Source organism: Lepisosteus platostomus, chromosome 25 (assembly GCF_059453375.1).
Source record: "Lepisosteus platostomus isolate fLepPlt1 chromosome 25, fLepPlt1.hap1, whole genome shotgun sequence".
NCBI lineage: Eukaryota > Metazoa > Chordata > Actinopteri > Semionotiformes > Lepisosteidae > Lepisosteus > Lepisosteus platostomus.
This window is the reverse complement of record NC_142635.1, coordinates 4,008,131-4,030,717: the sequence shown is the minus strand read 5'-3', so window position 1 is coordinate 4,030,717 and position 22,587 is coordinate 4,008,131. Positions and strand designations below refer to the sequence as shown.

Genomic DNA, 22,587 nt, shown 5'->3' with positions numbered 1-22,587 from the left:
CTGGGCCGAGCAATTAAGATAGGTTAATGTAGTTATTCACCTCTGTATAAAACTAACGCAAATCTGAAAAACATGGCATGTCCCAGCTAATTATTTTCAGCTACAATGAATAATTTGTCTTGCTCTCCTCTGGTAACGTTTATTTATACCGTTTGTACGTTTGGGAAGATTCCGTGCACGGAAAAGCAGCAGCTTTGATAAGACAAATTCCTGAGACCTCAGAAAAAAATATGATTAAACTATCTTATAGCTGTTAAACCAGTATAAACATTCAATAAAATATAACTGCTTTGGCATGAATTTAATGTTGAATTTAATATTGTTTCTTGAATAAAAAGCCAATGAAGCTGAAAGATACGGACGTAGGCGGAACTTGGGAGTTGCAGGGAGTTCCGGAGCAACAAAACGAAGACGTTGTTGCTAAAGTCAAGGACATATATCTGCTATCCCAGATGCCCCTGCTTGTGCCTCTTGAAGGTCCTCAGGTAGCGGAAGGTCTCGCCGCAGGCCGGGCAGCGGTGCGGCTTCTCCCCGGTGTGGATGCGGCGGTGCTCCTTCAGGATGCTGAGCCGGCTGAAGCTCTTGCCGCAGTCGGCGCAGTGGAAGGGCCGTTTGCCGGTGTGGATGCGCTGGTGGTCGCGCAGGGTGTGCACCTGGCTGAAGCTGCGGCCGCACTCGGCGCAGGCGTAGGGCCGCTCGCCGGTGTGCACACGCCGGTGCCGCTTGAGGCTGTCCGGCAGGCTGAAGCTCTTCCCGCACTGCACGCAGCGGTAGGGTCGCTCCCCCGTGTGCACCAGCCGGTGCCGCTTCAGGTACTTCGGCTGGCCGAAGGTCTTCCCGCACAGCTCGCACTCGTACACCTTCGGCGGCGTGCTGGGATCTGGCCCCGCGGCGCACGGATGGTCCGGTTCCGACTGAGCCGGAGCCCAGGCCGGGCCAGAGCCTTCACTACAAGGCAGGATGCGCGGAAAACCGCTCCAGCCCATCCCAGGCGGCGCCTCTTCCTCCTTGACCCGGCTGGGCTGGGGCTCGGGGCTCTCCGCTTTCACGAGGACGCCCGCGGGCAGGGACTCCTCCCCGGGGCACATGGGCAGCTCCGCCCCGCCGCGGCGCCCGGAGAGGTGGACTTCAGAAGGCGCGATGTGCTTGAGGACCTCTCCGGCGTCTTCAAAACAAAAGAACAAAACAAAAATCAATAAATCAAGTCAGGGCAGCGAGGAGAAGGGCGGAGTTTCACGGGGCACAAAGCAAAGATTCCCCAAAGAGACAGCGGCACCTGGCCATTCTGTAACCCGCTGCTGACAAATTCCGGGGTGCGGGGAAGCCGGAGCCCATAACGGCAAGCAACGGGCACAAGGCAGGGTACACCCTGGACGGGACACCAGTCCATCACAGGACACACACACTCACACCAGGACCAGCTTTCACAGAAGGCAGTTGACCCACCATGCTGTCTTTGTACTGTGGGAGGAAATGGACACGATGAGAACATGCAAACTCCACACAGACAGCACCCCCAATAAAATACCCTACAGCTTCTGAGAACTGGACGCACTGGGAACAGCGCAGTGCACTCCGACGCATCGCGGCTCCCCACCATCTTGATTCTAAACTTGGCACACCAAAGGAACTGAAAGGGGTATCTGTCTGGAAATGGCCGGTTTTCAGAACGGGAAGGGCTCGTGTGTGGTGTGCGGGCGGGGTCGCCTGTTACCTCGTTTGGGCGCAGACGTCCTCTGCGTCTCGGCGCAGTCAGGCGCCCCAACCGCGGCATCCCATCTCGGCTGGACTCCGCCCGCCCCCGAAACGTCCGGGGTCTGAGCATCGCTGGAAACGGAGGCTGTCGACAGCGTGTTTAAACGCAGCGTGTTTGGACACCCGTCCGGCGTCGTGCCCGACTGGCGGGGCCAGTGACCGTAGCCGGTCCCCTCGGCGCCATTGTGGAGCTGAGAGGAGGACGGAGCAAAGGCTTCACTGCCGCCCGCGTTTGGGGTGACCGGGGGTCTTGGATGAGGGGAACGCTCCACGGTCTCTCGGAGCGCCTTCAGCTCCGTCTGCGTTTCCCCCAGAATCAGTTTTAGATTCGCGTTCTCCACGTCCTTCTGCGTCAGCGCGTTCTGGAAGTCGCTCAGCTGGCCCCAGACGAACCTCATCGTTTCGCACAACACGGTCTCGACCGCTGACCGAACGGCTCGCTCGACGGTAGAAGAGAGGCTGTCGTGTAAAAGGGCAGCTGAAATACTCGCCTCCATATCAGGTTTTGCAAAATAACTTAATATTTCTGTTGGGAGTGCAATGTATACCCTGGGCCTGGGTTTTGTTATTCAGAACAACGGAGAGTAGGATCGATACAAGATGACACTACATTGTCTACACTACAGGACTATCCTGCAAGACGATGCTCGCAAAACGTCAGCTGATAGTTTTGCATTTTGTTTTGCTCCGGGGACACTTCTCTATGTCCTGCAGAGGTGAACTTGAGCTCTCTTCAAAGGCACAGATAAGAGTTTCTTTTGCATTGCTCTGCTCAATCATCGGAGCTCCCTAAAGCGGTATAATCGGAGGTTTTCCATTTTGTATAGCAGGCGACAGCTAGAAGTCGTTTTTCCCCTTGAAAATGGGCTCTGTCCCTTATATCCTTAACCCCGACCACACGATTCCTCACATTTGGTACGTGCGTGTAAAGGCACAGTTATAATACGCAGGAATTCTTGTATGTTCGGAAATAAGTACAACCCAAGCACGGTCTATTTTGTATGCGGAAGGATTGCAGGACGTCATTATACAGGCGACATGTATGGACCAATGAAAATAGAGAAGAATGATCCCTCTACTATGTCGGTTTTAGATGACGTATCACCATTTTAGTTTATCCCTAAGGTTAGTAGACTTACGAAGAAATAGGTGTTTTGTTAATTTTTAATCCTATTAAAAATAATATGATTTAATTATTGACTTAATCATTATACTTGGACAATATTATATACAAACAATGAAGAAACTCATGTTCGAACAGTTTAAAATAAACGTAAGGGCGTATCTACAAAGTATTCTAAATGTAAGAACACGAAAACTGTGCGGACCTTATCTTTATTTACCCCCATTTTTTTCTCGATTGTGGGCAGAATAGAGACAAGACGTAAATAAATCGTCACTTTTATTTTCAAACTAGTGGAAATTAATGTATCAATAGTTATTTCAAATAAAGAACGTGTCATTATTTTGAGTATTGTGATAGTAACTATTCTACTAATACTGTATACGCGTAAAATTAAACTAGTTATGTTACGCTTTTTTCAAATTTATGTTCCGTAATATGGTAGCGCATTGCTGCCATCAAGGAAAACTAAATATTTAATGTGTATCTCGTAATTGCGAATAAATTATCCCGTTATTTCTATATTGTACTTGTTAACGGAGCCCATTAACGTAATTTAGTTTTTTAATCTTTTAAATATAAAAAAACTGCGCTGCAATCTTAGTCTTTAAGCATAATGTGACTTCTAAACGCGTTACATGAAAGATTTTGAAAGCTAAATCAGGTGTGCCAGTTCTCTGGACGGTGTTTGTGCCGAACTTGGGTGAATGTTTATCCCAGGGCAGAGACAAGTAATAAGAAATTATATTCCTTCAGCGGACACAAAATTCATCTAAATAACCTTGGCCTCTCTGACTTGGAGCTGCTCCAGGAGACGGGCGCCGGGGCCGGTCGGCGACGCAGCTTCTAGTGCGGTCGGCATCGCCGTCCGAAAACCGCAGCAAAGACGCCCATGCTTGGCACAGGAGATTCTCGGGAGGGCTTCCCCACCGTAGCCATGAGCTGTCTGTCGTTCCTCCACGCAGAATGTGGACTGAACATCAGTCACTCACAGCCCCTTGCCCTTCACAGGAGGAAGAAGCTGTACCTCTGCGTGAGGAATGTCTCCCCCTCCCTCCTCCCTCCAGTTCTCAGGCTGGTCCAGGAGAGCCACAGTCCAGTGACTCCAGGGGTCTGTAACCCTGGTCCAGTGACTCCAGGGGTCTGTAACCCCGGTCCAGTGACTCCAGGGGGTCTGTAACCCCGGTCCAGTGACTCCAGGGGAATACAGTTCTGTAGTTTACCGGCTGAGAGTCTTCCAGGATGCCCTGGACGTTTCCGAAGTCACATTAGGGTGTCAAATGACCTTCATTAACGCATCTAGTTTATTCTCAAGATTCAGTCAAGCAATGGGGCCCCATCTCCAAAATGCAAAAAAAAAAAATACTAAAACATTTTTGTTTTGCAAATGGCTTGCACTCGACTCAAAACTGCTTACTTGCATACTTGTAGAAATGTAAAAACCGGTTCCCCAGTAGTCCCGGAGCTGCCAGTATGATTTGGTAGTATTAACCCTGTTGGTAACTTGTCCACAAATCAAATGAGCCACATAAAGCACTGACATCAGCCTTATCGACCATCGAATGACCACATTGTTCACCATTTATAAATGACTGTAGGTGGCACCTTTTACAAGCAATCAGCCCAGGAACTTTACAGCGTTTCAATATCGCAACACAGTGAAAAATGCCAAATGCAGTTTTATGTATAATCCCTTTGCAAAGTTGCATTTGAGAATGAAGGACAGGGAGACGATAAAGGCCTTTTGAAGAAAAGGTTCTCGTTTTCTCTTTTGGGATGGCCTTCCCAAGGAGGGAGTGTGGATCCCCTCCACCACCACCAGTGTGCCACCCAGCTCTCAGTGGGGAGGAGAGCAGAGTGATGAAGCCAGTTCAGAGATGGGGATAATTAGGAGGCCATGGTGGGTAAAGGCCAGGGGGAAATTTGGCCAGGACACGGGGGTTACACCCCTACTCTTTCAAGAAATGTACTGGGATTTTTAATGACCACAGACAGTCAGGACCTCGGTTTTACCTCTCATCCGAAGGACGGCGCCTGTTTAGTATTGTGTCCCCATCACTATACTGGGATATTAGGACCCATGCAAACATAGTGAGCGCCCCCTATTGGACCCAATTCCAACAGCAACCTTAGCTTTCACATGAAGTGTCCCATCCAGGTACCAATCAGACTGCTGAGTTCCAGTGGGGCTGCCAGCTGTGAGCTGCAGGGTGATATAGCGACTATACTCCTTGTCAGCCAAGTGAAATCTTGAGGTCTGCACGGGCATGAAATTGAAGCTCGTACCTGAGACCCGACCGAGTCCGAATGGTACGGCCCCATGTGAAACCCAAACCCGCCTCTCTCTTCCTCCTAGAGTGAGTAGACCCACATGCACACACGGAGACGGAGTCTCACAGACGCGGTTTTACAAGGCAAGCGAGGGAGCGCGCAAAATGACTTACTAATTTCTTCTAATAAAAATACATTTAAAATGTAAAATAATAATAATAATAATAATAATAATTCAATTTCACTTATTAGAAAACAAACCCGAACCTGGCCTGAGCCCGAAGTTGTATGTGAAAAACTGACCTGAACCCGGGCCGAAACGGATAGTTTGCCGGGCTCAGGTCGGGTAGCAGACCTCTTTTGAACTCTTCTCATTTGTAGAATTATGGATGAGCCACAGTTATGCAGAAGGGACCAGCCTGTGGAGCCACGAAGCCCAGAGCAGTCGATCTGAAGATCGACTCAAAAAGCTAACGGGAAGCCAGTGCAACGTCTCCAGCACAGGGGTGATGCAACGAGCTGGATTCCGGATTACAGGTGCCGCCTTGTGCAAGATCTTCACCGGAGCTCGGGAGGCACAGCGACAGCCAAACCACTTCCGTCCCCGTTCTGATCGTATCTGTGCTTGACGTCATTTCTTGCAGCTAAATACCGTACATCACAAGCCTGTCCCTTTTCGTCATATTACTCTCCCACGATCCCTCCTGCACCACCTCTCCCCATCGGCTCCCCCCTCACTCTGCAGGGCCTGGGCTCACGTTCTCCCATCCTGGAGCAAAAAAAAACGATGGATCCTCAGCTCACTGCACCTGAATTCTCAAACATCCTCAGCCGCGTCTGCTTCTCGATGGCAACCCTGGGACTGTGCATCTGGGTACTATTAGATAATGCTTTCTGAAGATTTTAGATCAAGACCCCGGACGGCATGTTTTTTAAGGGCTGGAGGTGGCTGGAACCCTACAAGAAATGCAGAGATTCCTGGATCAATTTCCGAGACCCTGAAGGTCCCAAGAAAGGTCGTGGTCATGACATTTGGAGCTGAGTGGGCAAGCAGGGGCCAGGCAGACACGCCCTCCTGGACTGCGATCACTCCCCCTCCTCCTTGCCCGCCCCTCAAGTCTACGAGCTGCTGCCTCCTGGCTGTAGATGCCCCGGGGTAACTGGGGGCCGCTTCTCCACGCCGCTGTAGGTGCCTTCCATTTCCAGAGCCGGGACCGTCCGGGCCCACGGGGATTCCGGCAGAAACAAGCTGGAGAGGCTCGGAGAACGGCTGCAGAGTCCTGCGAGAGGAACAAAAATGGTTTCGGAAACCTGACGTGTTGGTTTTGTGTGTGTGTGTGTGCTGAAGATCCGTTGGCCCAAACCAGCAGGGTAGTCATGGTCACCTGACACCATATTGCCCCTGGATCCCTGGGGCAATATGGTGTCACCCGGCCCCCATTCATGCCAAGGAAACAAACGGGAGGAGAGAATTCCAAACACGCTGTCTGACTGAATTCGAGACCTCCACCCACCCATATTCGAACCACTTTATCCAACACAGGGTCGCAAGAGAGGCAGAGCCTATCAAAACCAGTGTGCAGCCCCACCTGGATGATGCTCCAGTCCTCTCCCCACACACCAGCTCTCAGGGGGGAGGAGAGCAGAGTGGTGAAGCCAGTTCACAGATGGGGATTATAAGGAGGCCATGATGGGTAAAGACCAGGGGGAAATTTGGCCAGGACAGCAGGGTAACACCCCTACTTTTTAATGACCACAGAAAGTCAGGACCTCAGTTTTGTGTCTCATCTGATGGACGGCGCCTTTTTACAGTATAGTGTCCGTGTCACTATACTGGGGCATTAGGATCCACACAGACTGCAGGGTGAGCGCCCCCTACTGGCCCCACTAACACCTCTTCCAGCAGCAGCCTCAGCTTTCCCAGGAGTCTCCCCTCCAGGTACTGGCCAGGCTCACACCTGCTGAGCTGCCAGTGGGGAGGTGCAGGGCGATATAGCTGCCAGCTGCTGGTTAAGGACACACAGGCCTGAACACAACAGTTAAATAACTCAGAGAGCTTGAATTTCACAAGAAAAATAAAGCCACCAGCGGCCTTGTGGAGCTGGACAGGGGGTATTGGCACCTACCTGGGAAAAACCAAAGCCCAGATCTCTCAACATGGTAAGCTGTGAGGGGATAGGGTGAAAGAGAAGAGGCGATCAGTGATTCTGAATACATTGGAATTTCATGCTTCCTTATTAGAATGTTTTGTATTGATGTTCTTGTTCATTCACACAAGCACTCCTTTTACTGTTAAATATCATATCAGTCATATGACCCAGAACAGAAATGATGATCTGATGATTTTATGAAGGAATATTCTGATTGCTACACTGGGCTGTGTCTGGATCCACAATTCAACAAGAGCCCAGGAAAATGGAAACCCAGAGGTGGGGGGGGGGGGGCCTTAGGAGTCAGAATCTAAAAACTGTCTTTACACCAAGAGGGGTGGGTGTGGGGAACAAGTCGCTATTTCCTTCAGTTCTATCAAAGACATGGCAGGGATTTTGCCCTGAGATCCATTAGCAACTAGCAGATAAGTAAGCAAGATCAGGCAAAATAGATCAGCTGGAAGCCTGTTCTTCTGGGGGAAGCTTGCTGAGGACTCAAGCCAGCAGCTAACAGCATACAGCGCCCTCAATCTGGGGACTCAGTTGTTTTTTTTTTCAGATGTCTTTTTTCTGTCTAAAAATGGAGCGAAGGGCCTCACCTCGGGTCTTGTGGCAGCGCAGCAGGAACACAGCCAGGGCGGGCAGGAGGAGGCTGGCACCCAGCCCCACGCCCAGCCATACCCAGAGGCCTGTGGAATGATGGGAGAGCAAAGACTCAGGCACAGTGGCGCAAGGAAGGTGTCCAGACAGGGCCGGGGAGACAGTCCCGTCTGCGGAGGGGGGCGAGTTCACATTTATTTGATTTCCCATCTGCCCCTTGGGCTTCATGGCTCCCGTCCCAGAGTTCTGCATCTCCCAGTGCCTGCCCCTGGCGGACTGAGCTCAAAATGCTCGCTTTTAAGCTAAATTTCCAGGGCTCCTGGCCGCAGTGCAGGTTTTAGGGGATGGGAGAAGCCGATTAAGCCCGGAAAAATTGTCTTGATCTCTATAAAATGAATTTCCCATTCCCCAGGAACAGGTAACCCCAGCAGATCTCTGCTCCCCTGGTATGGCGCTAGACTGAGCGCCGGTGGGCTTGGAGGTTAGCGCGTCTGTAAGATTTTAAAAGATCCTCCTGAATTCAGTCGCTGCACCTGCTCATCCCCAGCAAATTCGATGCATGTGATTTAGTTTGTTCGTTTGAAATATTAACATGATATTGTGTGCACCTGCCCTGCATATGGAGATACAGATCCTTGACGTTATTTAACGTGTTTGTAAAATCCAGTGCATGGTCAGCATTGTAGATCCATGAAATGCCTGCAACGTTCTGATTGCCTCACTGCTGCCAGCTGGAACAGTAACTATCCTCAATAAACACCCAAATTGTCCCAGAGTTTTGCATCTCACTTTTGAGCTAAACTTCCAGGGCTCGTCCTTGTCACCATTCTGGATTGTGAGTTTCAGGGGACAGGAGAAGCTGATTAGCCCTTTCTCTATATAAAACAAACGCATTGTTCATTTTAGAAAGTGGACAGCCAAATCTGGATCAATAGCGAAGTGATCAAGGTTTCAAGAAGATGCTGAAGATGTCCCTCAAAGGGCATGTGTGCATTATCACAAACCCTAAATTCTGTAATCCCCTGAAAACTTCTTCAGATATATGGTGACTGGTTTATTTCTTCTTTTCAGCACCAAATTCATGTTGATGGTTACATCCGGGGCTTGTGACTGGATATTCCAGTCTTTGATCATTAATTCTTATTCTTGTGTAAGCTTATTCAGAACTCATCCATCCATTTTCTAATCGCTTGTTCCTATTCTGGAATCTATCCCAGCAAGCAACAAGGGCAAGGTAAGATACACCCTGGATGGGACACCAGTCCATCACAGGACACACACGAACAACTCACACCAGGACCAGTTTTCCCAGAAGCCCATTAACCTACCAGCAAGTCTTTTTGGACTGTGGGAGGAAACTGGAGCACCTAGAGGAAACCCATGCAAACTTGGAGAGAACGTGCAAACTCCACCCAGACAGCACCCAGGAATTGAACCCAGGGCCCCAGAGCTGCCAGGCAGCACTGCTGACCACTGTGCCACCCCTTAGTACATACATAAAACACATAAAACAATACCGCTGGTGCTTACCTGTGTGGCTGGACACTGCAGTAAGGTTCGATTGAGGAGTGTACCTTCCTGTACAAGAAAAAAAATCCTTCTTAAAGGAGCAGCCTGTGTCTTTGCCCATTATTAGAAATACACTCACTGTATTTCCCCTATATGGTACATAACATATACCCATATCCAATACAAAAATGTGCTAAAACCTTTTAATTAATTGTGCAAATTGCCGTGTTAGTCACAATAAAACCATAAGAACATTTACAAATGAGAGCAGGCCATCAGACCCATCTGCCTGTTTGGTCATTAGTAGCTCATTGATCTGAGGGTCTCATCCTGCCGGTTCTCGAAAGAAGTCAGGGTTGTGCGGTGGGAGTACAGAACAAGCTTCCCAGCCATGTTAGTGAAGCTGAAACCCTGGCTTCTTTCAAGAAACAGCTGGATGGGATCTTTCAATCAGGATAGAGGGCTCTACTTTACACAAAAGGTGGCGGGAGGGTGGAACGAGCTACCCAGCCATTTGCTCACATGTCCTCAAAGTGCCACTTAAAATGTCAAGTCAAATATCAAGTGCATGCCTGTACTTCTTGTTTTTACACTGGAGATGGGATTCCGCCATGTGTTAATTGCCCTTTTATAGCCAGTGACTTTATTTCAAGTTTTAAATTCTGATTTCCAGAACTTTTATAAACTTGTGCTTACCCGTAATTACCGGGAGTAAAGATGGGGTCATTTGTGAGGTTAGCATATCTGTAAGAAAAAAATATTTTTATTTTATATTATTCCCCCCTCCATCACACCCACCCTGGGGACTACAGAACCCGGCCTGCTAGCTCGGTTTCTACCTGCTGTCGTGCTCGTTGGAGTCAGGCTTGTCCCAGAGGTGGCCATCCCTGCCAGAAAGAGATGGTTTCATTCCCCAGTTTCACAAACGCCCTGCTGCACAGGAACAGGTGACCCCCCCCGCAGATCTCTGCTCACCTGCTGTCGTGCTGGAGGGAGCGCTGGTGGGTTTGGAGGTCTGACCGTCTGTAAGATTGGAAAGAAAATCCTCCTGAATCCAGTGGCTGCACTCCCTCATCACTAGGGATCGGAGTCATGTGATTTGGTTTGTCCGTTTGAAATATTAGAATGATATTGTGTGAACCTGCCCTGCATATGGAGCTACAGACCCGTGACGTGTCTGTAAGGTTCAGTGCATGATCGGCACTGTAGATCAAAGAAATTCCTGCGCAAACACTCTGATCGCCTCACTCCTGCAGCAAGTATCCTCAATAAGCACCAAGACACTTTAAAGTCTACTAGTCCTCATTTTCACACCTTCCATGAGGCCTCAGACAGGAGGAGGACAGAGCTCAGTGCTCACCTGCTGTCGGGCTCGATGCAGTGGCAGCAGGGCTGGAGATCAGAGATCCTGGAAGAGAAAGGAAACCCCTTCAGAGCTGATCGTCCGAATCTGTACTGCATGAGCCAGCAGAAATCGGATTCAGTCTAACTCAAGACTGCATATCTGTCCATGAATCCAGTGCTGTCTTGAGATAGTCACTGAATCCTAGAAGTAGGTACAGATAGTGAATTTACAGTAACATGTCATGCATGGAGGTACACTGCACATTCAAAGGATTGATTGCGGGGGCAGGTTCTCTATTCTGACAACCGTCCCTGTTGCGAATAGACAAACTACCTGCACAAGCTCATATAGAGTCTGTTCTGCCAATTACTAAGTACAGCATCAATAAGGAACATCCCAAAACCTCTTTATACCATCGCCCCTGTCACACCCACCCTGGGGACTACAGATCCCGCCCTGCTAGTTCGGTTTCTACCTGCTGTCGTGCTCGTTGGAGTCAGGCTTGTCCCAGAGGTGGCCATCCCTGCCAGAAAGAGATGGTTTCATTCCCCAGTTTCACAAACGCCCTGCTGCACAGGAACAGGTGACCCCCCCCGCAGATCTCTGCTCACCTGCTGTCGTGCTGGAGGGAGCGCTGGTGGGTTTGGAGGTCTGACCGTCTGTAAGATTGGAAAGAAAATCCTCCTGAATCCAGTGGCTGCACTCCCTCATCACTAGGGATCGGAGTCATGTGATTTGGTTTGTCCGTTTGAAATATTAGAATGATATTGTGTGAACCTGCCCTGCATATGGAGCTACAGACCCGTGACGTGTCTGTAAGGTTCAGTGCATGATCGGCACTGTAGATCAAAGAAATTCCTGCGCAAACACTCTGATCGCCTCACTCCTGCAGCAAGTATCCTCAATAAGCACCAAGACACTTTACAGTCTACTAGTCCTCATTTTCACACCTTCCATGAGGCCTCAGACAGGAGGAGGACAGAGCTCAGTGCTCACCTGCTGTCGGGCTCGATGCAGTGGCAGCAGGGCTGGAGATCAGAGATCCTGGAAGAGAAAGGAAACCCCTTCAGAGCTGATCGTCCGAATCTGTACTGCATGAGCCAGCAGAAATCGGATTCAGTCTAACTCAAGACTGCATATCTGTCCATGAATCCAGTGCTGTCTTGAGATAGTCACTGAATCCTAGAAGTAGGTACAGATAGTGAATTTACAGTAACATGTCATGCATGGAGGTACACTGCACATTCAAAGGATTGATTGCGGGGGCAGGTTCTCTATTCTGACAACCGTCCCTGTTGCGAATAGACAAACTACCTGCACAAGCTCATATAGAGTCTGTTCTGCCAATTACTAAGTACAGCATCAATAAGGAACATCCCAAAACCTCTTTATACCATCGCCCCTGTCACACCCACCCTGGGGACTACAGATCCCGCCCTGCTAGTTCGGTTTCTACCTGCTGTCGTGCTCGTTGGAGTCAGGCTTGTCCCAGAGGTGGCCATCCCTGCCAGAAAGAGACGGTTTCATTCCCCAGTTTCACAAACGCCCTGCTGCACAGGAACAGGTGACCCCCCCCGCAGATCTCTGCTCACCTGCTGTCGTGCTGGAGGGAGCGCTGGTGGGTTTGGAGGTCTGACCGTCTGTAAGATTGGAAAGAAAATCCTCCTGAATCCAGTGGCTGCACTCCCTCATCACTAGGGATCGGAGTCATGTGATTTGGTTTGTCCGTTTGAAATATTAGAATGATATTGTGTGAACCTGCCCTGCATATGGAGCTACAGACCCGTGACGTGTCTGTAAGGTTCAGTGCATGATCGGCACTGTAGATCAAAGAAATTCCTGCGCAAACACTCTGATCGCCTCACTCCTGCAGCAAGTATCCTCAATAAGCACCAAGACACTTTACAGTCTACTAGTCCTCATTTTCACACCTTCAATGAGGCCTCAGACAGGAGGAGGACAGAGCTCAGTGCTCACCTGCTGTCGGGCACGATGCAGTGGCAGCAGGGCTGGAGATCAGAGATCCTGGAAGAGAAAGGAAACCCCTTTATCTTTGTCCAAGCAGATCTCTGCTCACCTGTTACTGTGCTGGTGGGAGCACCAATTTAGAAATGAATACAGTATCGTGTTCACCTGCCATACATACTGAGATATCGATCCAAATAACAGTTAATATTTTTGCCGTATTTAAGAAATGATCTGCATTGTATATCAATACATTACCTGCACTCTGATCGCTTAACTGCTGCCTGCTGGTACAGTACGTAGCCTCAATCAACATCAAAAGACTTTATGTCCTAATATTTGGAATTTTCAAGCGTTCAATGAGGCCTCAGACAGCAGATGGCCAAAAAGATCAGTACTACTCTGCTGTTGATTTGGTTAGGAGAAAGAGAGCCTGTAAGATTTAGGAGTCACAAGGCACAAGGGGAAAATAAGTGGAAAGTGCCTTTAAATCTAAGAACAGGAGGCTGCTCTTTGCACTAAATGGAGTAGGAGCGTGGAACAAACTACCCAACCAATGTTGATGAAGCCTATACCCCTGCTTTCTTTCAAGACACAGCTGGATGGGATCCTGAGATGCTTTTGAGGAGTAATGTCTTACTTTTGCACAATAAGTAAATGCATACTATCTAGTTCCTCTTTCATAACGCAAAACCGACAGCACAGCAACAGTTACCCCAGCTGCAAAGCACTACGGCCAACACACTCCTACAAATATCGCCTCAGATGTCAGATGTAGGACCACCCGACAGACAACGTCGACACTCCCCAAACCCAGTGATTTCTATTTTGCTACATCCTGCTCCTCCTATATTAATACCCAGTACACCCTTCCAAACCAGCTTTAAATAGAAACAAAAGGCCGGGGATTTTCAATTCAAAAATCTTTCCTGTTTTCGTTTGCCATGCTGGGTCTCCGATTTCGACCCCGACACACCTCAGGAGAAAATAATCATTCCCAGGCGGGTCTGCCTTCTGTCCCGCTGTGCAGCCGGGCTGGACGACACAGGAGGCCTTGCCTGAGAGCGTCTCTATTCCCTGAAAGTGTCTCTATTCCCTGAGAGTGTCTCTAGCCTGCAAAACAGGGCTCTTGTCTCTTGCCTAGCAGAGCAGCTGCAGTAAGAGTGGCTTGATTTGTCTTGTCGCACAGTACTGGTAGCAGTACTACCAGGCGGGACAGAGACGCACTACTTAGGGCTGTGGCAACAGCACAGAGGGTTATAGGATGTGATTTTACCCTCAATCGGTGAGATTCACACCATCGCAGAATAAAGTCCGCTCCATCACTCAGGACCCCAGCCATCCCGGCCACAAACTGTTCCCCCCCTGCGCTCTGGCCAGCGGTACAGCACTGTTAAAGCACAGACCTCTAGACTCCAGAACAGCTGCAGAGCGCATCCTCAACAGCTAACTGTGCAGTGCCTCACAGCTCAATGCACCTCTGGACTACCATGTGTTTTTGTTCATTACCACGTATTGATTGTTCCTACAATGTTTTTATGGTTCCGGCTGTAACTATTTATTATGTACCATTCTGTAATGTACTGCCCACATTATGTGATGTTGTCTGTCGCGTTCTGCATGTCCGGAGAGGTCAGTGTGATTAGGAGCTCCAGCGCACGTGTACATATGGCAACAAACTCCTCTGCTCTCACGTTATATGAGAGCGCAGCATGAGCCCTCATGAAGCACTCGCAGCACACTTTGTCATTTGACTGCCAGGAAAAGTGGGAGGCGCGGCGGGTCCTGGGTCCGATTCCAGCCACAACCTTCTGGGTGGAGTCTGCGTGTTATCCCCGTGTGCGTGTGCATGTGCACTGTTCTTCACGTGCGCCGGTTTCCACATTGCTGCCAAAGAGGAGGGTGTACCCCACGATGGACAGGACTCCTGTCTTGACTACACACTGGCCTTGTGTCCTGTAACTTCTGGGCTCAGTGCTGTGTCACTGCAATCCTCCACAGACAAAGCAGCTACTGCTGGATGGATCTGCACTCCTGGGCTGGACTGAGTGATGGGCAGGACACACCCTGTACAGGACACAGGGTAGACACGCCCACTCACACCAGGGCCAATTTCCCCAAAAGCCAAGAACCTACCAGCATGTCTTTGGGACTATGGGAGGAAACCAGAGCTCACACATGAAACACACACGAACACTGGGAGACCATGCAAACTCCACACAGACAGCCCCCCAGGAATTGAACCCAGGATCCCAGCACTGCGAGCCTGCAATGCTAAACTTTGCTGCAGCAGCTGAAACGTTGAGTCCAGAACTTAGTTAAGGGTTAAACCACCATAGTAATAAAGACCTTTACATTTGCTGTATTTCAAATAGGACCATTTTCAAAGCTTCCTGCTGTGGATGCAAATTCACCTCTGCTGATTGCATTTACCCTCCAGCCAAATATCCAAAAGTAGGTTTAAATATAATTATTGCAGAAGGCTCTGCTTCTGTGCATACGGGCTGTACATGGCAGGAAACATGAGCCAAGTAACCTAAGTGTCTAGATCAGTTATGAATGCAGACATGGCCTGAAAGAGCAGAAAACCAGCAATTCTTCTGCCCCCCCTGCTAGCTAAACTGGATTGGGGTTTTTCCACAGCCAGGCATGTCATCTTATGCTCACTACCCCCCCTTTAATCTTTTAACACTTGCCTATTTTTTCCCCAATCTTTCACTCCTAAAAATCCCCCCCCCCCCACACCAGAAAACCTGCATGTGCGAGGTCGCCTGAGGCGAGCCCCAGCAGTGCTGTCAGAGGAGGCCTCGGGCTGGAAATGCACAGGAACCGGGGAAGGCGGAGAACGCCACAAACAAAGGGTCACATGCTGTCATGAAGTCCCAGGGGGCCCTTTATCTGGCGCTGAAGAGATTAGCAGATGGAAACGGGCAACGGAGCAAGCTGAGACTGGGCTCCTACCTTGAAGTAGTCCAGGCCAGAACACTGAAACAAATAAAGATAAAGCTGTGAGTTCAGCAGTTATACAGTAGAGAAGACATAATGCAAGATGACTGTCATCAAAATCTAAAATGATTAGCTTTCATGTCTAGATGTGCCTGTTTTGGAACAAAATATATATTACCCGTAATGGAAATACACAATAACATGTTACTTGTTCCATGTATAGATGGATTTCTAGAGTTTAAAGAGGAACCACAAGACTATTTTTATACTTCGGGGGTCATATAGAGTGATGAGTACATTTTAAACCACAATAAAAGTCAAATGCACACAGTAGTGTGTAAAACCTCTCATTTGCATCACAAATCTGACCAAATTTCCAGGTTTGCCTAGTGAGTCTGTGATTCAGAATGAGACAACAACATTTCCAGTGAGGTGAAGCGGCTCTATTACATTATCACGAGCAGGCTCGTGAATCCATCTCTTTTAATTCAATCGAAATATTGCTCTCCACTTCGAGACGCGTTTGCCGACAAATACTACTTGTTGACTGAATTACTTCTGCGATTCGTTTTCACCCTCTGCCCCAGAGAGGGGTAACGACAGCCCCATCCTGACGCAGGATGAGCCAGAGGAGTGACCTCAGTACACCTCAGTATTCCAAACACGCCTCTCCTCCGCCTCAATTAGCGAAACGGCTGAACGTTAAATAACATTCTCGATTGCTGTTCACTTTTTGCAGACACTGAACTGCGACCTGCGGGTGAGTTAGATTAATATTTATTTATTTTTTGTCGGTTGATTATTTTTAGCCAAAGCCATCCAGACTTTTTATATTGTTCAAGCACACCTGGCAGATCCTGTCACGAACGAGCCTGATGATTAATTCTTCAACTTTTTATCAAAACACATTCAAACAATGCAACAACGTATTATTCTCAGAATGTATACATTACTAACAATAGAAACTCAGTCGCAGAGGAAAATCTAAACAAATCGGATTGTCCATTATCAGTCCCTGCAAGTGGATGTTAGCAACAGATTCCTTTATTTATTTATCTGGGGTGGGTTATCAGCTTGAATAGCCCAGAGGCTGACGCGGAACCGTTTCACGTTACGCCCAGGTGAACACGCGGGTGACAAAAACACCAAACACAATGATCCCCCCCAAATAAACTTTCTCTAACCTCCCCAAACGTGTAAATATTTTCCTTTTAATCACATATTATTTCTGGCTCTTGTAAAGTATTTGCTCTGTGCCTTTTGTTCAGATTAAATCGGGCTGCGCTGCGGGCGCGCCTCTTCCTCAGAGGAAAACCACCCCCCAGTTTTCCGATCTCAAAGGGGGGCTCTCTCTGCGCGCTTTTCCTGCGTGTTACACATGAAAGAAACACGAGCGCTTCGATACACAATGAGCTCGGTCAAGCTGAAGCCCGCGTCTGAGGAGGCGATGCTCTGTCTCAGTCGCCGGCGGTCTCTCGGCTCATCCTTCGTTTCCGACACGACGCCGGCAAATATATCTAAGCGGCCGGCTGCGCAAACTGGGGCTGTGCTGATGAGCCGTAACAACCAGCCCCTGCTGAGTTGTACTTTTAAAACTTTTAAACATGGACCTTTCGACCGAGGAGAAAAGGTCAAACGCGCACCCAGAAATTGGCTGAGGCGCTGCCCGGGAAGGATCACTACCAGTCAATAGGATGTGCTGGACTCCAGAACCTTCTTAATACAACGTCGTCCGCACCAACATATCTGACCGGACAGACATCCTATACGACCAATCCTTCCGATATAACCTCAGCATTCCACACGGCAGGACATGGCCTTGATCATCGTCTGGATCTCGTAACAAGAACGTCTGGGGCGGAGAGAAGGTCCATCCGGCACAACGGATAACTAAGCGCCATTTATCAAATCGTAACGTGTTTTCCCACTGAGGAAGATTTCAAACTTCACCCGTCTTCTTACCGCTTGATCTATCTAGTTCAGGGTGGCAGAGTAGCTCGAGCCTATCCCAGCAAGCAACAGGCACAAGGTGGGGTACACCCTGAACGGGACACACACACTCACGCCAGGGCCAGTTTTCCCAGATGCCAATTCACCCACCAGCATGTCTTTGGACTGTGGGAGGAAACCAGAGCTTTTAGAGGAAACCTCCCTCACACACACACACACACACACACACAGAGAACATGCAAACTCCACACAGACAGCATCCAAGCTGGAATCGACCCCTGGACCCCAGCGCTATGTGCCAATCACAATATTGATCTTAGGATCCGGTGACAGTCCGGTCTCTTTCAGCTTTGGCTGCAGGTTTCTGAACTTCCCACTGTGTCAGTAGGACGCCGGAGATGGTTGCTAGGGAAAAGTCTGGCCAGAAGCTCTCAAATTTAAATTAAAACAAAACAAAAAAAGCTTCTGCCACAATCCTGCGCCGGTGATCCTGCCGAAACAAAACACTCTTGCGTTTGAAATCCCCTCTGCTGCTCCTCTTCAGCGCCAGATAGGTCCAGATCACAGCGCCACACTCCCAGTGTTACTCTCCAAAAGGGAAGCACATTCACAGAGCGGGCCGGACCCAGGACCCTCAGCAGCCCCCCGGTTCTCCTGCAGTACAGGGAAGCATGTTTGTGCCCAGGCAGGCAGTGCGTCGAGCGGACTCCCAGAGTCCCTTGCCAAAAGAATGAAATGAGGCGCTCTTCCGAATCAGGGCTGCCAGACGCAACACACTCAGGAACATAACGGGCTCCGGTCAAAAACAGTGTCTTCCCCCACGCAGGCCCATCATAGACAGCTCAAATCAGCACCTGCACTTAAAGGCACTGCACGGTCTGTCCTGTCGTGGCTGTATTCTAACGTCTGTTGTCTGAATTTACTGTCCATGCCTGTTTGTCATTTGTGCCTATTTTTTCTCTCTCTCTCTACTGTTACTGGGTCCAGCGGGGCGAGTAAGCATTCCAATACACCCCTGAAGAAGGTTCCACGTCCGAAACGTTGTGTTTTCTTTCTTCTTTTTTTCCTTTGCAGCCTACGCATGCTGACGCGGCTCCCCACCTGAACTATTCCAATACACTTGTTGTATATGATGGATAAAACAGTCTTGAACCTTGAACCTCGGCCCGTGCTTGTCAGTGTCACGCCCAGAACACCTAGAGGGCGCTCTCCTTCTGTCCTGTTCCTAGTTCCCTGTGATTATTCATGTCTTTCCGGTGTGTCCTGTGGTGTAGCCTATTTACTTCCTGTGTCTGCTCTGCTCCTGGCTCAGCATTGACGTTCGGATGTCCTGAGACCCGCCTAGCACCAGGTCGCTCCTGCCCGTGGCCTGAGGGCGTAGGTTTCTATACGGCATTTTCTGAACAGCTGAGCCCGGGCTAACCCCCCGTCTCTCCTGCCATTCCACGGCTCGTCCCTTCCGACATCCGCGACAGTCAGCACCTCCCCTCCTGGGTGTCTCAGGCTCAGTGTGTGTGACCGGCGGAGGGGCGCTCGGCTCTACCTACCGTAGACGCACAGGGCGACATTGGCGGCCAGAGAGAGGGAGAGCAGAGCCGAGAGGACAGGGACAGCCCGGCGACGCCTAGGAAGAGCGCACCCCCTGCCTGGGAAGACAAGAAAAAAAACACCACGTATCCACAGTGTGGATGCAGGCAAGATTCATTCATCCATCCATCTTTATGGATGGATGGATGAAGTCTTATGCCTTCTGCCATAAGACTGTACAACGCACCCACCTTGCGTCTGGGCAGAGCCAACATTGACAGTGACCTGTTTCTGGACTGAACGCATCTACACATCTACTGCTACACCTGTTCTCTTTCTTTCTTTTCCCGTTTACAACCGTTTTTTGTGCAATATATGCCAGGGACCCGTGCAAAACATTTATATTTATATCTATATCTATATTTACATCTATATTTATATTCATTTGTGTGATACGATTGTTCTGTGTACTGTTCTGTTCTAGTTTGTTCTTTGTGTGTCCGGACTGTGAGTAACTCTTTAAGTGCACCCCTCACTGAACTGATTGTATTGTATGTATTGTATTACTATAATTATTGTATCATTCGTTACACTGTGGCTGTGTTGTCTGTGTTAAGCTGCTGTTGCACTGCAATTTCCCTCACGGGATCAATAAAGTATCTATCTTTCATCTTTACGCCAGCTGCGGTATCCAACTCAGGGTCGCAGGGGAGCGGGAGCCTATCCCAGCATGTAGCGGGTGCAAGGCAAGGTACACGCTGGACAGGACGCCAGTCCATCACAGGTCTCACACCAGGGCCAATTTTCCCAGAAGCCAATTAACCCCCCAGGGTGTCTTTGGATTGGGGGAGGAAACCAGTGCACCTGGGGGAAACCCACATGAACATGGGGAGAACATGCAGACTCCACCCAGACAGCACCCCAGGGATTGAACCCAGGGCCCCAGCGCTGTGAGGCAGCAATGCTAAACCTTGCTGCAGCAGCTGAAACATTGACTCCAGAACCCAGAAGGGTTAAACCCTTTCAACTCAAAACAAACACACTTGTGTTTGAAATCCGCTCTGATGCTCATATTCAGCACCAGACAGGTCCAGATCACACAGCCTCCCCCAGTGTTACTCTCCAAAGGGAACCACAATCAAGACGACCCACACAAGTAGTCGAAGTCGAATTCGTCACCATCACATCACTTAACCAGCTACAGCAATGGCAGTGTTATCTCTTTTTTTGTCTGGAGCATAAATATCATAGTACGAAAAATGAACGAGGAGGAACTTGCTCAGACAGAGGATCTATAAAGGAATAAAGGAATCTGTGTGCATGGAGCACGCTGTATTTTCCGCTTGCATTGTGCGTCGGATTTAGGTTAAGAAAGGTCGGATCTGTGCTCTCGCTCCACCAGCACCCTTGCCTTCCCTGCAAGAGCGATTCTCCGTCTGGTACTCACAGTCCTGCTCGCCCATGGTCTCCCCCTCCTGCTGCGTGGAGCTCACGGTCTCGTACTCATCCGGAGCGAGCACCGGCAGCTCCGGGCTGGCTCTGTCCCGGTCCATAGCCCCGCGCGGTCTGGACAGGACGACAGCCAGCTCTGGAGCTCTGGAACAGCTCCGCCCAGGGGGGAGGTGGAGTTTGGAGAAGGGGGGGGTGGTTGGAGGGAGGAAGGTTGCAGCAGGGGACAGATTTCCAACACAGGGGTTGATGATAATAATGATAATAACTCCTTACACTTATATAGCACTTTCACTCCACTCAAAGCACTGTACAGGTCATGGGGATCCCCTCCACCACCCCCAGAGTGCAGCCCCACCTGGATGATGCTCCAGTCCTCTCACACACACCAGCTCTCAGTGGAGAGGAGAGCAGAGTGATGAAGCCAGTTCAGAGAGGGGGATTATTAGGAGGCCATGACTGGTAAAGGCCAGGGGGAAATTTGGCCAGGACACTGGGGTAACACCCCCACTCTTTTCAAGAAACACCCTGGGATTTTTAATGACCACAGAGAGTCAGGACCTCGGTTTTACGTCTCATCTGAAGGACGGCACCTTTTTACAGTCTAGTGTCCCCATCACTATACTGGGGCATTAGGACCCACACAGACTGCAGGGTGAGCGCCCCCTACAGGTCTCACTAACATCTCTTCCAGCAGCAGCCCGTGCTTTCCCAGGAGTCTCCCCTCCAGGTACATATAGCCAGGGCGGGGTGTCTAAATGGACGTATTTAGCACCTCAGCAGCGCAACGGCCGCTCTTAAAGCGGGTTGAAGACGTTCAAGCAAGCAGGCAGGCAGGCTTGCGCAGGAACAAGTGACGGTTTATTCCAGGCCGAGGGGAACAGAAAAGAGACGCAGACGTTTCGGCTGGGGAGCACTCAAGGACACCCGAAGAAGGCTCCACAGCCGAAATATCGTCTCTCTTTTCTTTTCAGCACAGAACAAACCTTGACTCGTTCCTTCCAAAGCGTCTTTACTCCCACTTGCTCCACTGAGGGATCCAGAGGGAGCGCTGCCCTCTTCTTCCGGTTTCTGTCTGCTGTCTACCCAGCCCAGGGTCACGGGGGGGGCAGCCGGAGCCCATCTCTACCGGGGCGGGGTGCAAAGCGGGGTACACCCTGCACGGGAGTGAATACATTTTGATCCCGGTGACCCCCACGCCTGCTGGCTTTCAACCTCCTTTCGTTAGATCAGCGAAGCCTTACTGGATCGAATCTAGTTCGTTGCTTCGTTGGGAGGATTTGCGTTGGGTTTCCCGTCACAATTCGGCGATTTTGTTTCGCGTACAAAATACAAGGGTGAAAGACCCACCGTGTTGAAGAGCTGGGAACGAGCACCTCCCCTTCACCTTATTATTAAGTCAGGCGTGTGGGTCGCCAGTACTGGGAACCTTAGAGAACCAGACAAGCGCGACTCTCTTTAACGTTTTGCGGTTTCTAAGGATTCAAAACTAGGAAACAGCGCCCTCTGGTGTCTCCGGTCCGTTAGGCAGCAAGCGGGTCCCATCGCACGCTGTACCGGCAAGAAAACTAATCGAACTTAATTTTCTGTTCTCAAATATGATTCCAGACAAATATCCAAGGACTGCGCTACCTGCTCTACACAGATTACAAATATCCAAACTGAATACCGCGCAGCAATTAAGATCTTGGGTTCCTGTTCTCAGTTGTTTCAAAGTCACTTCGAATATTGATTCGATTTCGTGGATCGTATTTTAGAATTGGGGGGGAGCACTCGTGGCGTAGTGGGCTGTGTGGCTGCCCTGGGTGCAGTTCGTATGTTCTCTCCACGATCTTGTGGGTTTCCGACCCACAGTCCAAAAAAATACCTTTCCTGAACCTACAACGGATCTCTTACAAATTCGATTTCCAATGAAGTGCAAATTAATTAGCCTTCAGTTAAGATGAGATTTCTTGTCCCCTAAGAGTTATTGTTTGTGGACACACAGCACACAAACA

At 49.6% G+C, this 22,587-nt stretch overlaps 2 protein-coding genes across 2 annotated transcripts; both read right to left on the bottom strand.

Moving 5' to 3' along the window:
- Positions 1–296: 296 nt before the first annotated feature.
- On the bottom strand, positions 297–2,872 carry LOC148640752 (uncharacterized). Its single transcript, XM_088618869.1, has 2 exons — positions 1,715–2,872; positions 297–1,165 (listed from the first exon to the last, which is right to left on the bottom strand). The coding sequence occupies exons 1-2, from the start codon at positions 2,250–2,252 to the stop codon at positions 444–446; spliced, it is 1,260 nt and encodes a 419-aa protein (XP_088474995.1). The 5' UTR covers positions 2,253–2,872; the 3' UTR covers positions 297–443.
- A 1,554-nt stretch (positions 2,873–4,426) lies between these two features.
- LOC148640751 (uncharacterized) lies at positions 4,427–22,450 on the bottom strand. The gene is made up of 17 exons (XM_088618870.1): positions 20,589–22,450; positions 19,162–19,260; positions 15,680–15,703; positions 12,731–12,778; positions 12,346–12,393; positions 12,210–12,257; positions 11,750–11,797; positions 11,365–11,412; positions 11,229–11,276; positions 10,769–10,816; positions 10,384–10,431; positions 10,248–10,295; positions 10,105–10,152; positions 9,430–9,477; positions 7,899–7,988; positions 7,276–7,314; positions 4,427–6,429 (listed from the first exon to the last, which is right to left on the bottom strand). The coding sequence occupies exons 1-17, from the start codon at positions 20,692–20,694 to the stop codon at positions 6,269–6,271; spliced, it is 1,047 nt and encodes a 348-aa protein (XP_088474996.1). The 5' UTR covers positions 20,695–22,450; the 3' UTR covers positions 4,427–6,268.
- Between the last annotated feature and the right edge of the window lie 137 nt (positions 22,451–22,587).

Excerpts from the sequence above, each read along its gene's own strand:
- LOC148640752 (XM_088618869.1), bottom strand. The coding sequence starts at position 2,252 with ATGGAGGCGAGTATTTCAGCTGCCCTTTTACACGACAGCCTCTCTTCT. Across the intron at positions 1,166-1,714 it reads GACGTCTGCGCCCAAACGAG|ACGCCGGAGAGGTCCTCAAG; the intron begins GTAACAGGCGAC and ends TTTGTTTTGAAG.
- LOC148640751 (XM_088618870.1), bottom strand. The coding sequence starts at position 20,694 with ATGGACCGGGACAGAGCCAGCCCGGAGCTGCCGGTGCTCGCTCCGGAT. Across the intron at positions 11,798-12,209 it reads TCCAACGAGCACGACAGCAG|GATCTCTGATCTCCAGCCCT; the intron begins GTAGAAACCGAA and ends TTTCTCTTCCAG. Across the intron at positions 7,315-7,898 it reads GCGCTGCCACAAGACCCGAG|CTTACCATGTTGAGAGATCT; the intron begins GTGAGGCCCTTC and ends ATCCCCTCACAG.